The 15,245-nt window shown below is 47.3% G+C and overlaps 1 protein-coding gene across 2 annotated transcripts in view; it reads right to left on the bottom strand.

The window, feature by feature from the left end:
- The window catches only part of tmem178bb (transmembrane protein 178Bb), a 111,231-nt gene extending 96,271 nt beyond the window's left edge, over nt 1-14,960 (bottom strand). Inside the window, exons 1-2 of one of the 2 annotated variants that reach the window (XM_086201251.1) lie at nt 14,779-14,960; nt 13,851-14,541 (exon numbers count right to left, since the gene is read on the bottom strand). In XM_086201251.1, coding sequence (XP_086057377.1) covers nt 13,851-14,232 — 382 coding nt within the window. In that variant the 5' untranslated portion in view covers nt 14,233-14,541; nt 14,779-14,960. The other variant, XM_086201250.1, reaches the window with a different exon arrangement.
- Between the last annotated feature and the right edge of the window lie 285 nt (nt 14,961-15,245).

Raw genomic sequence — 15,245 nt, 5'->3', positions numbered from 1 at the left:
TGCTTCCTGCCGTGTTTTCTTCAGATATAAACGGGTGCAGTACACAGCATGATGGGGGGGGGGGGGGGGCTCAGGTACGAACAGCATGTCATGTTATAGATTCAATTAATGATGTTGAAGGTTCCTATTCAAATACCAGGTCATGCATTAATTAACCTCTTCAGTCCTGAGGTCAGGAGGTGAGGTCCACCAAATCCAGGCCAGCTCAGCAACCATCAGGTGTGTGTACCTGATCCAGGACTCTCTGGACCAGTGAGAGCCCAGGAATATTCTCCCAGTGACTCTGATACCGGTACCATGTGTGAGTCATCAGTGATGAAGCAAAGGAAACATTCCTATGATGAGACAGTTGATAACAGCATGGCAGCGATGACCCCGTCCACAGAAACACCCCTGAATCCCTCACTAGGTCCTGGACTAGAACTGGACCAGGTCTGAGAGAAGCACCACCAAGAACAGAGACACTACCAGGATCTCTGTGAAGGCAGAACCAGGAGAATTCTCCACGACACCCACAATTTTCTGGGCTTTTAATTTGATGCAGACAGGTTCAAGGTTAACACAACCACTAGTCACACGAACATCAAGAGCAAACGGGGCCTTGGTTTGAACCGTTATTGACGAATCATGTGATTCTGTTCGTGACAAAAGTAGAAGAGACGGTTCTTCTCAAGACCCTCAGCTGTTAATCAAATAATATTCTTTGCTGTTCCTTCACTTTCACCATCCAGAGCAAGAAGCTTTATTGTCTAACCTCCTGACATACAGAGAAACACTCATCCTGAACCCCCCCCCACACACACACACACACGCACACACACACACCGCCTCGCCTTGGCTCACCCGTCAGCTCAATCTGACTGAATAACATCTGTCAAACAGCCATTGCACGTCACCATGACAACGCAAACCGGGGCATGAGCCGGGCGTTTATTGTTAGGAAGCAGATGATGCTGCTGCTCGTGTTCAGTCCCTCCGGTTTTAATCGGCGGCTGCAAATTGGTGACCTCTGGCTTGAACTGAGTGTGCAATGATTTTTATGGGCGAAGGGAGAGTTCAAAGCTAAGATAACTACCGCCTTTCACTTAACACCGAGCCTGGATGCTCGACTGTGTGCACAATAAAGGCTCCTTTATGGGACTCAATTGGAGGATTGTCCAGGCGTTCAGAGCGGTAAAAAGGCCTGCGTTGTGCAGGAGGCAGCTGTGGTCACAGAGCTCCCTTCATCTGCTCCTCTTCCTCACAGACAGCGAGTCTTTGGACAGGGAGAATAAGGGTCTGATTGATGGGGGCTCTCCCGCCAGGCCCGTAGCGCTCTCTTGACTTGATAAACCGTTGATGAAACGGGGCTGGATGAGGAGGCGCTGCAGGAGACAGAGCTGCCTTGGAGAGAGTGGAGATGTCCACTGATGTGAAATCAAACATCGTTTTCATCCCAAACGCTTCAGGAGATCTCGGCGTCTGTGCTATTTGCTGCTCTTCGCCCTCTGACTGCATGGGATTCCTCACTGTCCTGAAGCCACTGAGGGCTCTCAGCTGACCTTTCAACCACAAACACTTCAAAGGTCACACATTCATTCATTAGCTCTGCACCTCGTCCTGTCCAGGGTCAGGAGGGGGCCGACTTCAGCAGACAATAACCAAAATGTGCAGGTACACACTGGGCAAGTTGCCAGTGAATGACACACACACACACACACACACACACACACACACACACACACACACACACACACTTCCCAGTTCAGAAACCCCAAAAAACTTGAACTTAAACAGTGAAACGAATGCAGCTGAAAAAATAATCTGTTTAACAGCTGAGACCAACATTTATCTTCACCAAAAAAGTTTGGCTGCAATCAAGATGTTACTGAGGCGTCTGGGTCGCTGTGACCTCCATCCAAAGCCGTGCTCTGATAACAGGATGAATAAACACCGCCGACGGTGAATTTGGGTTCCTTTCCTCTGGTTTTCCCGTATTCAGTGAGTTCCTTCAGACTTTTGTTCCCATGTGTGCTGGAATGTCCCTGCAGCAAATGTCTTGGGAAATTTAAGCAGCAAAATGCAACACTGTGGTTACGCTGAAATGTTTCCTGGTTTTAGTTTAATTTCTAAAGTTGATGTTGATTTGAAGAGGAAACCAGACAAAGTTAATAGAATTCTATTCTTATTTCACCCCAAAAAATACAGGGAAATAAAACATGCCTCTTATATTGGTTGATCCTGCTATCAAACTCGCATTTAGAGAGAAGCTGAGGGCACGCAGCGATGAGGCGATCTCCCCTGGGGGGCGCCGTCACTCACCTGAGGAGTCACCTCAGAGAGAGAGGTTTTCCCACCTGAACACAGTCGAAGCTTGATTCAAGGGCCCTGATTTAGTGATCCAAAGTGAGTAGCATCGCCGTCTTCGCACAGCCAGATGGTTCACACGAGCAAAAGCATGAATAATGGGTGCAAAGTCCTGTGCCTGGCACAAAAAGGTTGTTGTTGGTCTTGAATGAATCCCGGGTGTGTTTGGGAAGTGACAGGAATTCAACCAATCAGTGTCATCTCAGGAGATGACACTGATTGGTTGAATTCCTGTCACTGAGGAAGGTGCGCCTGTTCACCGTTTTTCTGTCTATCAAAGAAATTTCTGAGGCTTATGAACCGTCTGAGCGTTCGACCACAATTCATCACTTAAAGACCAGTTCAAAACTGCAGCGCATCCACTGGGAAGAGGTCAAAGGTCATCCACCACTGGACAGCCAGAGAAACATGAGTGACTGGCAAGTCCAGGACACCTTTGCCTCCATGGAGATGTGACACTTCTGTGACATTACCGAGCATTGTGGGTAAAAACAGCTGAGTGAGGTCACTCTTGGCCAAAGGGGAGGTGTGTGTGTGTGTGTGTGTGTGTGTGTGTGTGTGTGTGTGTGTGTGTGTGTGTGTGTGTGTGTGTGTGTGTGTGGATGAGTACATGCTGTGTCACCACCAATGGCTTGCATGACATTTCTGTGGACCAGGGTTATTAAAATAGAACCTTTTGCACATTCCAACACACGCAGAACAACTCAGATTTTCTACCAATGAGCGGCAGTCATTAATATCTTCGACTACGCCAAGTGGCATATTTGGAAATGTCTCTTATGTCCGGCCATGTCGTCTTCCATCTCTGTCGTATCAAAAAGATGTCCAACTATCTTTTGCTGGCTGACACCCTTTTGCATGTCTGGCGCTATGAATGCGTTGTTCGACCTGCCAGATTCGGAAAAAAATATTTAATTGCAATAATTTTAACTGATACTTTGATTGAGATAATTTGGGGAAAGGGAATTTTTATATCTTCCTCATTTCCACTGAAAATCCCATTAAAACAATAATGATGTATCAAATACAGATGTTTTCCCGGCGTGTGTAGAGGATGATGTGTGGGCGGGACGTAGCTGCTGCACAATATTTAATCTAAAATGGTATTTTCACACACAATTAACCCTCAACAAATATTGTTCATCCCTGCAAGAGGAAATTTGCAGCAGGTCATACTGCAATTTACAATTAGCTTAGATTAAGTGTGCAGCCATTGTTGCAGCTCGCAGAGAACCGCTGAACTGACAGAGAGGGTTGGCTGATCTGCTCCGTTATCAGAGCGTCCCATCCTTTTTAATGGAGACTGCCGGTGTGCGCGGGGTGGGAGGAGTTACGTCACCGATGGGCAGCAAGTATGGCGGACAAGGAAGTTGAGTTCGTGGACGAGGAACGCAAATCTCCTTTTTAGGGTTTCACCCAGATGCCAAAGTTGAATCTGTGCCAGTGAACGAGGTGCAGACTCACCATCCCTCTGAGGCGGCTAACCTGGTCGAGGGAACGCACCTTGCTAGTCCTGGTTAGTGGCATCTTTGCTAAAGGTGTGAAAAAGAGGCACGGCAGCACGAGACGGGTCAGGAGCACAACAGCTGTGACAACATAAAAGCAGAGAAACCGATTCTTTGAAACATCCTCTGACAGTAAATCAGGTGCGAGGAGCTCCAGCCGTCGTGATACCTCCACTCAGCCGCTGGTTAACAATCTGAACGCCAGTCAGAACAAAACTCGTCATCGGAAGTAAAGTAAAGCTATTTGAATTATTAAAATAACTGAAGTTGCAGGTACCAGACTCAGGATGATGATCCGTGGAAAACTACCTCGTCTACCTCATCGCTCACGCAGCTCCATCACACTGATCTGGGTCATGTTTCATCCGAGCAGGCGTAGCGCGAGCATTCCTACTCTCCATCCTCCTCCTCATACATCTGCGTGCAGGCCCATTGTCTCATCGATAGAATCAGAGATGCTCATTGAGTGGATCATTCATTATTCATGTTTGATAAAGCATTTGAATTTGTGCAGGTAGGAAAGTTTTTGTGTGTGTGTGTGTGTGTGTGTGTGTGTGTGTGTGTGTGTGTGTGTGTCAGCTCCGTGGTGGTAGTCCTCAGGCCGCCGCCATCTATTTGGAGCAGTGTGCACTAGCGTTTCCGTTGCTGGTCTGTGGGTGCGAGCGCTCCACTCTACACCATGAGGTCATCGAGCGCCTGTTTGCTGAGTGGCTTTGGGGAAACAAACCACATCATGCCTCCTCCTCCACATCGCTCTCTTCCTCTCTCCATCTACTCCGCCTGTGGTTACAGGAGTCAGACTGACTCGGTGATGAATGCTCCGGCCAGCCGGAGCCCAAAGTCAGAACAGGGAAGGATTAACACGTTGTATAAGCTGCTGTCATCGAATGCTCGCCTTTGAATTTTCCTTTCAAAAGGTCGAGATGAAAAATCAACTGGACTTTACTGAAGCACCAGGAGACTAAAAGAACAATGTTGAGATTTACAAGATTCCGCACGTCTAAAAGTATTAAGTTGCAAGGAGGAGAGGAAAACCACAGACCAAAGATTTCACTCCCTTAGGATCATGAATAACGGATAGATAGACGGATTTTGATGTCCTTTTGAACCCTAGAGGACCGAAGCAACGGCCAGTAGAAGAGAACAGTTCCTGCATATCGTATGAAAGCTTTACCAGAGAAACCTCGATCACATTATTAACAGAAACCCAATTATTCCAGTTCTAAATGAATTAATTCAGGAGTATAACGACATCTACACGTATGAAAACACAAGAAATATCAGCACTTTACTTGGAGCACGACAGTAATGAAATAAATGCCATTTCCTGTCACTACAACCAGATTTATTAGCCTGCAGCTGCAGCCCAGCACTCGCCGGACCAGAGACTCAGCAGAGAGGCGGTCCGTGGATCCTCTGCTACAATCATCCAGCCTTCGCCACCCTGGTCTCATTTCAGTATCAACATATTTGAAGACAATTTTGATGTGATGACACTCCAGCGTAACACAGCAAGACTGAGAGGCAAAAACATCGACTGCATCACAATCATTATTAAAAAGACATCAAAGTCGTCCCGAACTGAGAAGTTGCCTAAAGCTGGCAGCGAGTTGCTTTTGTCAAATCGTATTTCATCAGTCAATCATAAAGTTATCAGTTAATGAATGATGTATTACACCCTCGGATCCCGCTGAGCTGCTTTGAAGGAGCTTGTTAGAATGAAAGACAGTGGCTGGGTAGTGTTAGGATTGCAATCCAGGTAGCGCACAAGATCCCAACCGTTAGCGAATAGCATTTCTGATAGTCAAGTGCACTTTGAATAACTCTGCCTAAAGAAACCTCATGCAATTTTAATTTGAATATTTTCCACCCGTACCTAGTTGGATGGCATCACGGAAGCCTTGTGAAAATACTGTGTGTATTTCATGAGTCTCGGGGTGCAGCCGCTAACAGGCAGTCAGTCTGCTCGGCCTGGCTGGCTGCAGACTACACTGGCACTAATGAGCTAGGAGTGTTCCCACATGAACCTGAATAATTTAACTGTTTCCAGGAAGATGAGAGAACCCCTGAGTTTACCAGCCAGAGCAAACCGTCTCACACACACGTAACCCCATCACCTCGCTGCAAAACTATGCACTGAACTATATTTTATCCCATTTACTATACAACCTCATGCATGACTCCCTCTCTAATGCGCTGTGCTAATTTACAGTGAGCATGATTTACAGACCAGCTTCAAGGGAGATTTTCAAAGCAGAGACTTTTAACTCCCTCTTTTCCTTCATGTGATACTTCACCTAAAAGGTCTAGTTTGCATTTCAAGCGCTCACGAAAAGGTGTCTATTAAACACCTCTTTCCCTCCTGCATTACTTGTTTGTGACTCAAGAATACAGACAGAGACAGCCATGTATATTTAGCTTGAAGCTAATGGAGGCTGACGGCTAACAGCAGGAAAACTGTCCTAAACCTTCCCTTTCCAGATTCTCAAATGTATCATCCTGTACAACGCAAGGCTTCCTTATCCAGCTGTACTCTCAGGAACGACCAACACTCAGAGCCGAGCTAAGAACAAACAATAACAGATATTTTTGGACACTTTTGCTCTTGTTAGCTGTCAGTCTGCATTAGCTTCAAGCTAAATAAATGTGGCTGGATCTTTCTGTATTCTTGTGTCATTAGGTAACGCAGGAGTGAAGGAATGTGTCCTCATGAGCTCAAAACACTGATTTGTGAGGACTTGAAAGGCAAAATACTTTGTTTTTTGGGGTCAAGTCACCCTCTGAATGCTACAACCCACCAGTGGATCAGAGTGACATGTCCCCTTCAGAGGAAATCACACTTACACCGTCACCACGTCTGCAAACACCAGCAAATAGTTCCGGAATTATAGAGGTTGTAAAAATGAAAACATTTCAGTGTGTTTATGTGCATATTTCCAGTAATGGTGACATGTCAAGCTGTAGAAAAATGTTCCCATTGATATAATTTAGCTGTGTTTTGTTAGAATTTGTGCCGTGGTCGTGATAAACTATAATGACATTGTTCTCTTCTCCTGGCGATTACTGCTTCTTTTCAACAGACGTGTGGGGATCAAATTGCAGTGAAAAATCCACCCACTGTGAGTAAAAGGAAGGGGAAAAAAATTGGAAATGCTTTGAATTCAGAGAGATAATGAAAGAAATGATCGCAATAATTTTGGAAATAATCAGCAAGTATGTAAACCCGCTGGTTTGCCATGTGCTTAATCAAATCATAAAAGCTGCTGTTGCGTGATGTACAGGCTGCTAGCGCGGGGAGCGAGCGCTGTAGCAGTTACTCAGCCACTGTTATGGTTGCAGTAGCAGAAGAGCAATAAATGTTATAAATGTGTTTTTCTTCCTTGCAGACAACCAGTTCACTGAGTCTAATACATTTGACTCTGCTGTAAAAATCATTTTACAGAGATTTACAGTTTCCTTGACATAAACAACCCATCGCAGCCAACCTTCTCACCTCCGATTTAAATGACCAAACGTGATCCGATCTCAGGTGCCGATGACTTCTGCTCGGCCTGATCACATGATTTCAAATTAATTCTTGGTGATTTGACTGTACAGATGTCAGGGAACTATATGTAATTCTGAAAAACTGCAAAGTGAAACGAGCTGCCTCATGGGTGTTGGGGGGGGGGGGGCTGGGACACTGTTTGGTGTGTGTTTGTCGTGTTTTTAGTGCTGCTAATGTGTTGCTCTGCCGAGCAAACATAATAGGGCCTGAGCCTGAAGGTACTTCAGGCTCAGGCCCTAATTACTCATTTTACATGAACAATTGCAAATAGACAGTTACTAATCAGTGCAGCTTCATAAGCCAGACAAAAAGTTACTCTTCATTTCATGTCTTTAGATGCAAATTATCTTCCACTGCAACTGAAAAAGGTCCTTTGACGCGTGACTGCTCGATGAGCAGCTTCACCAGCAGGCACATTGGCAGGGAAGCTAAGAGGCACCTTTAGCCTCCTGTAGGGTCTAATTTAGCCTGGTGACACTGGGTCTCTGGGGAGAGAGGTAATCCAATCTCCCTTCTCTCTCTGCTTGGACTATGGATGTCTTGATCAAGACCTGAAAGGTTCTTTCCAGCACGGAGGGACAACAGATGGTACAAGATGAAGAGCCCTCACCCCCACCACTATTAAATGTAGGTCTAATCAACTCCTCTGAGTGTGTGCAGTATCACACATTTCTGCCTCGCGTTTCCTTGGAGGATCTTCACTAAACCGTTCATCATCCCTTGTATCAAGCACGTTAGCTGCACGTGTGTTTAGTTCCCGTCCTTGGTGACAGCTTAGTTTTCATGCTTCTCTCTTGCAGGTTGCACATTGATGCATGAGGTCACCGGCAAGGCGAGTCCAGTCGGTGGCTAGCCGACTGTGTTAGCCATGGCGGGCTCCACAACTGTAGCATTTCTTCTGCAAGGCTTTGCACACTTTATCGACATGCACCAATTTCTGATTTTAGCATCTCATAACCCCAAAGTTATGGGTGCAGAGCGCCAGTTAATAAAGGCAACTGCTCCGTGATTCAGCACCTCAAGCGCTCCACGCGCCCATCACCTCATGCACCGTGCCCTCGGGCAGTGATAAAATAATAGTGTGAGGACTGCAATAAATCCTACAGTGTTGCCAGATGGGAAATGTTAAAAAAATCGTGTTACAAGATTAGAATTATCTTGTTTTGAGGAAAGTTATCATGTCACAACCAAACATTCTGTACAGACTTCTTGGCGTTATCGACTGCTCTTCATGTCAACTGTACGATGTCACCGGACCTGGCAGCACAGGTCCTGGCAGCACAGGTCCTGGCAGCACAGGTCCTGGCAGCACAGGTCCTGGGAGATGGGTGGGGCTTGTAAAAAACAAAACTCAACCACGATGTGAGACTTGATAAGAGATTAGATAACAACTGGGCCTGGAATCAAGCTGCACCACTAGGAGGGGAACGGAGAGGTCTAAACTTGAAAAGAAAATAACAAACAAATGACAGTACAGTTTCACATGAAGAAAGAGCCTCAGTGGAATGTTCCGGGTCCCAGGGTTGGCAGCACAGTAACAAAACAGAACTCTGTAAAATACAGATAAAGTTCAGCAGCAATGAGGACACGGAGTGTTTGGTTACACCAGAATAACCACAAGGATAAATAACATTATGTGTGTGTGTGTGTGGGGGGGGGGGGGGAGCTTTATAATTAAATAGACTACAAGCATTCATACTGAAGTTGGCCTTTAATTATTTTAGCTCGGTTTAAAAACTAAACTATCAGTGTTTTAGTTAACAAGTCACATTAGCAGGAATATTTGGCATCACACTGGTTTCTTGCAGTATTGTTGCATGTGCTCTCTACTTCTGTGGACACGATAGAATGAATGAGGGGTGGAGGAGGCTGCTGCTGCTGCTGCTGCTGCTGCTGCTGCTGCTGCTGCTGACGGAACCAAACCCGTCTCACGTTTGTCACTGGATGGACTCAAATGCACTTTTTTGCTTTAACTGATGGTGTCATTGATTGGAGCGCCGACCGTACTGGACCCAGGAGCACAGAGCTGACGTTACACTACAGTTTACCTGATGTCAGCGAGGCCCAGGACAAGAGCCCAGCCAACCATGTGTTTTCAGTCTCTCTCATAGAGTTTGACCTCCTAGCCCGGCAGGACATCGACCCCCAGACCCACCTGCTTGTGCCGAGGACGTATTTCTGTAATTACGTCTTTCACATGTAGAATTCCATGACTAAATGCTAAGTGAAGTCCAAAATATTGGATCGAGATATGCGCACGACATCAAATGAACATGCGAGTCGCGCTGATGTGTTTACAACACTGAACAGGATTAATTCACGACTGGTTTGGATCTGAATATGGGATGAGGCAGAAGGTCTAAACCTGTTTGGGTTGATCATTCCGGTCCACTCCAACACACGCTGTCACACTTCTACTGTGACCTGCAAACCTCTGAAAGTGGAGAGCTTTGCGTCGACCCCGCAGCGCGGCCTCTCTCCCTCACCCTCCTGTCTCCATAAATCTACATAATGATGCATCTTGAGGTTATGGAAGATGCCTCGGAGACGAGGAGACGAATGCATCCGGCCAGACGCTGACGGATGAAGCATCACATGCCAGAGAGATGGATGAGCATGAGAGATTCACAATGGTTAAATATGAAAGTGAATCTATTTGCACACAATGATTCATTCCTGACATACAAGTATAATGTTTATTTATGTGAAAACAGGATGATCTTATTTAAATAGACAGGAAATGACTCACTGGGGTCTGTTTGAGGACACACACACAGATATGCCCCAGCAGGTCGGCATGGAATTTGCCTTTGGATATGAAAATGAAGTAAACGTGAAAGAGCATGAAGAGGGAGCGACTGACCCACCACGCTGTCTGCAAAACTACCACCTTCTGCTTTATATCGTATAAATTTGAAGTAGTAATGATCACATACAATGTAAAGAAAGTGTAAAGTTGAAGTAACAGTATTATTGGTGGTTATAGAACCAAAGAGACACCCGAGTAGTGATGCAGTAGCTCTAGTACCACCTGCAGTATGGCAGAAGTTCCGTTTCCAGCAGTAGATGTGTCAGTAGAAGTAGCAAGAACATTAGTTCACGTCTAGCAAAAAGGAATTTGAAAAACTCCAATTTTTGAGAAAAACCCCCACAGGGGCCATGAGGCCAACAGCAATGGGCTATAGAAGTAGTACTTTACAGTACTGGCAACAGAAGTAGTAGTGTCATAAACAGAAACACTTAAAGAAGCAGAGGAAACTGACGTAGCACTGGCATTAGTAGAGAGTGGAAGTAAAAGTAGCAGTAGTGGTAGAGGTTAAAATTAAAGTAGTAGCAGCAGTAGTCGCAGTAGTAGTAGTAGCAGTAGTAGCAGTAGTAGCAGTAGTAGCAGCAGCAGCATCGACACAAGCATGAATAATAGCAGTGAAAATTCAAGTTGCATTCGCATTGTCAGTGGCTATGGCAGTAAAAGTAATGGCTGTGGTAGTCGTAGTAGTAATAGTAGTAGTAGTAGTAGTAGTAGTAGTAGTAGTAGCAGGGGTTGCAATGGAGGCAGAAGCAGCAGTAGTTGCAGCAGCCCTGAACTTTTGAGTAGTTGTCTACCATAAATATTGCATTAAGAGCAGCAGTGATAGTTGAAGTAGAATCTTAAAAAAGAGCTGAGGCAGTGGTAGTACAGTGGTAACAAAACCAGGAGCAATGGCAGTAGTAGTGGTAGTACAAGTATGAGTCATGCGAGCTCGACAAGTGCAGTAACTGTATCTTAATGGTTGGTGGTGGCGTGCCAGTGTGCTGCGACGCGGCAGCTGCGACTGGACCGGGGTCCCTACCAGTACAGGTGACATGTTCATCTCGGTGCTTATTGACACTTCAGTGGGAGCTCCTGTCACGCGCATCCTGATGACAAATCACGCCATAGCCTCTGTGCTGATGGAGCTGAGGGCTCCGATAGAAAACACCCTCTATGGAGGCATTCATGGCTGTGGGCTGGCCATTACTGCAGATGGTGGGCCATCAAGGCCAGTGAGGCATCCTCAAAGGAGGCCACAGCTGCAGCAGTCACACACACACACACACACACACACACACACACACACACACACACACACACACACACACACACACACACACACACACACACACACACACACACACACCTCTTCCAGCTTGGACTCAGACCAGTATCCTCCATCAGAAACCTCAGCCTTCCTGTCGTAGCATTAGCAGCGGCAGAGACATAGATGGGAGTGTGTATCTGGGTTTTACTGATGCTCATCTCCTGCTCGTCACCAACACTGCATCCTCCCCAGCAGGAGTTACCATTGTTGGCGTGGCGTTTTTACGACAGCGTGAATTTAAAAGGTGTTTGAACCCATTAAATTGCTGTACTTAATAATATGATTAATGAATGGCCTCCTTATCAGGAATCGATGAACCTCATTGTGATGTATTTGGACTCACATTCCTTCCAACCGCCTCTCAAACCGACTGCAGGTGTTACTGGTTGATATTCATGGCTCATGTTTCAGGTACCTGATTAAACCACTGGGGTCCACAAATCAGAGGTCGCAAAACAACGGCGGGGTCAGAAAGAGAACGTTGCTCTGTTTGAAAATCCCTTATTCTGACTTGTCTCACCGACTTTAAATAAAAATAACACCTGAGATGGAGATTTGAAATAAGACAAAGAAGAATGCAGGTTTTGTTCGATCATCAGCCAAAGATCCCCGTAACTCTCAAAGAACTCAGAATTGCAGATCTGGCACTTTCACACCAGGATGATCCACGATGAGGGCCCCTCCCACCCCCACGCTCGCTGCTGCGTGTGTTCTGTACTGCAAAAAGAAACACACACTCATGCTATGTTGTGCTGCTGCCGACAACACAGTGTGATTTAGATTTAACCTAGCGTTTACTAGATGGCGCTGTGACAGAGCTCAGTTCAGCTTGTGGAGTCTGGAAGAGCATGTGACCACATGGACTCCAGTTACAACAGTTTCCTGTTCTATGGCGAAATGTCGAATTTGGCCGTCTCACATGGCAACACCAAAAACTCACAGTGACCCATCACCAAGTTCTGTTAGAGTTTCTCACCAAACTTGAGGTGATGGACCCATGAGGTTGAGCACTCAAAAAGTGTGCACAAACGTGCTATTTCCAGTTGCCACCAGGTGGCGCTACAGCTGATCTGCCTTCCCTGCCATGCTGGATGTCAAACACCCTCATGGGTTTGGAGTTGTCAGCAAACACAACCTCAACATCATCACAGCGAGGAAACGTTCACATCTGTAACCAAGTAACGTTCCCTGTTGGTCAGCAGTAACTAAACCGTCAAAACACCCAAAGCCAAAGTTGTCAAAGCGGCTCAATGCTAGGGGCCCTCTGAGCCTGGCCCTGCAGCTGCTGTGTACAAACTGAATTATTTAGACCGCTGCTCTCTGCCTCCAACCATCTAACAGGTGGGTTCCATATTTGGTTAAACGAACGCTGCAACCTCAGGTGGCCAAAGGTCGCCGTGCTGTAAAAGCTCCGGCAGTCTGACTCGTGATGCTAAAGACAGCTGAAGTTGGTATTTGGTACTTTTAAGTTTCATCTTGCAGAAGTCATGATGTTATTATCCACATAACTGGGAGCTCGGGAGTTTTCTCAGGTTGAAATTGTGGGTTTTTAGTGCAACCTTGGAGTTTGACAGCAGACGAACCCTCGGTGTTGATGTCCGCCTGATTTTCATTAACCGAATTGAACATCTGTTCAAAGTTGGGACCAACATCTGTCCTCAGTAACCCAGTAGCACCAAATTAGCACACAGCAGATATGGACCATTAGCACCGACACAGCAAGCAATGTTCCACCACCAGACAAGGGGGGGTTGTAGGAGCCCACCAGTGTCCCCCTCTATCAGACACGACCCCCAGACCCACAGAGGCTCTGAGCCCTCGATGAAGAGTGCACCCCCCACCTCGTCCTGCCTCCCTCCAGGGCTGGAGCTGGCAGGCCAGTTCACCCTGGAATGATTATGTCATTATTTGCAGTTGAGGCCAGGTCAAGCAGCACCGTTTAAACTACTATCAGAGCTGAGAAGAGCGACAACACGCACACAATGCAATTAACATGCGCCCTCCCCTCTGCCAGATAACTCGACAACAAGCTGTCTGCAGCCACAGGCCGTTCATTCTCTCTCTCTCTCTCTCTCTCTCTCTCTCTCTCACACACACACACACACAGGCACACGCACGCACGCACACACACACACACACACACACACACTGCATGCCTCAGGACAGGCATGCCTCCATAATAGCAAGAAAATAGCCGGATGCCCTTGTTTGCCCTTTGGCCAAATGAACAATCAGCACTAATTGATTCATGTGATAAATGTCAGCGCGCATCGCCGTCAGGCTCCGCCGAACTTCAACCTCTGCAGCTCTCTGACTGGCTTTTATCAACGTTACCTTTTCGAATTAGGTCTTCGATTTCTTGGTCGAAACCCAGCCGGTGGCATTTCCTCCACAGCCCCATGTTGGTCGAGTTGTACTGCCTGCTGCACTCGTCCGCGGCGCTCATGGCGAACAGCTGCCGCCGGTTCCGGGCCAGCAGCAGCTTCTCCTCCCAGCGGGGCAGGCTGCTCCGGCTGGCCCGCAGCGGAAGGCTGTTGTTAGGGATGTAGATGAAGCCCGGGTCCTTGCGGCGGCTGGAGAAGCTTCGGCACCGCTCCCTGTACCTCCTGGCGTCGGTCTCGTACCAGTGATCGGAGCACATCGCCACAGCCAGCATGCCCAGGGCGCAGAGAGACAGAGAGAGACCGGCGTAGAGCAGCAACTTCCCGGCAGCCATGCTCGCTTCTGTCACAGCCGCATCAGCACCTCGACAGACGGACAGCTCCTCTGCGGCTTCCCCGCTGGTTCAGCTCACATCACCTCTGGAGAGCAGCATCAGCGCCGTCAGCGAGGTGCGGGATGAAGCCAAACCTTCCTCGGCCACAAAAAAAAAAATAAAAAATGTAAAGAAAGTGTAAATCCCTTTATTCCGGTGTTTTCGTCTACAAGGTGCTCACGTCTCCCGTGCGTGCGTGTGCGGCGCTGCAGCAGCTCGGCGGAGACAGAGGACGCTTATCTCATCTCAGCCTGGATCCTCAGCGTCTGCCTGAGCGGTTCAACATGTACAAACACACGTCAGCACAGCGTTCAGGTGTTCACACTAGACCCACACCAGCTTCTATTCCGCATCTGAACCCCGACTGCAAACCCACCCACTGAAACCAAGGATGGACAAAGAAGGGGGCAGTAGAACAAAACCTGCTATAGAGAATCGCGCCCCAGCATGGAACTGAAGCCTATCTACTGATCCAGGTACCATGTGAATGTACCAGCCTACATGTACCTGATGTATCCGGAGAGATCGCAGTCCAGCAGCAGGAGGAGCAGCAGCGGGAGGAGCAGCAGCAGCAGCAGGAGGAGCAGCGCGGAGGGGGATCAGCCAGTTGAGTCAGCAGCATCCCCAGCACGTCTGATGGGATGACGGCAGCTCCCGAGCAGGCCTGCCCACCGTCCAATCACCACAACCTGTCTGGAGCAGAAGCAGCTCAGCTTACAGGCTGCAGGATGTCTGGTCTGCTTGAACAGTCACCAGTATTACCTGGAAAAAAGGAACACCTTCAGACGAACCCCGAGCAGCTGCATTCCACCCATCAGTTTCTCTGCATTGACAGATTTGAACTTCTTGAAAATGTGGCAAAACCTAGCAAAAATTATTTACTTTCCTATTTGCTATCAAAGCAACACGATGGGACCACTTGGATCTGCCCCTCGGGTCGTTGGGTCGAGCATCAAAGTGCTGGAATACACAAA

Source organism: Aulostomus chinensis, chromosome 4 (assembly GCF_037954235.1).
Source record: "Aulostomus chinensis isolate RoL2024-O1b breed Wild chromosome 4, RoL_Achi_v1.0, whole genome shotgun sequence".
Taxonomy (NCBI): domain Eukaryota; kingdom Metazoa; phylum Chordata; class Actinopteri; order Syngnathiformes; family Aulostomidae; genus Aulostomus; species Aulostomus chinensis.
The sequence above is the reverse complement of the archived record's forward strand: the minus strand, read 5'-3'. Positions and strand labels throughout refer to the sequence as shown.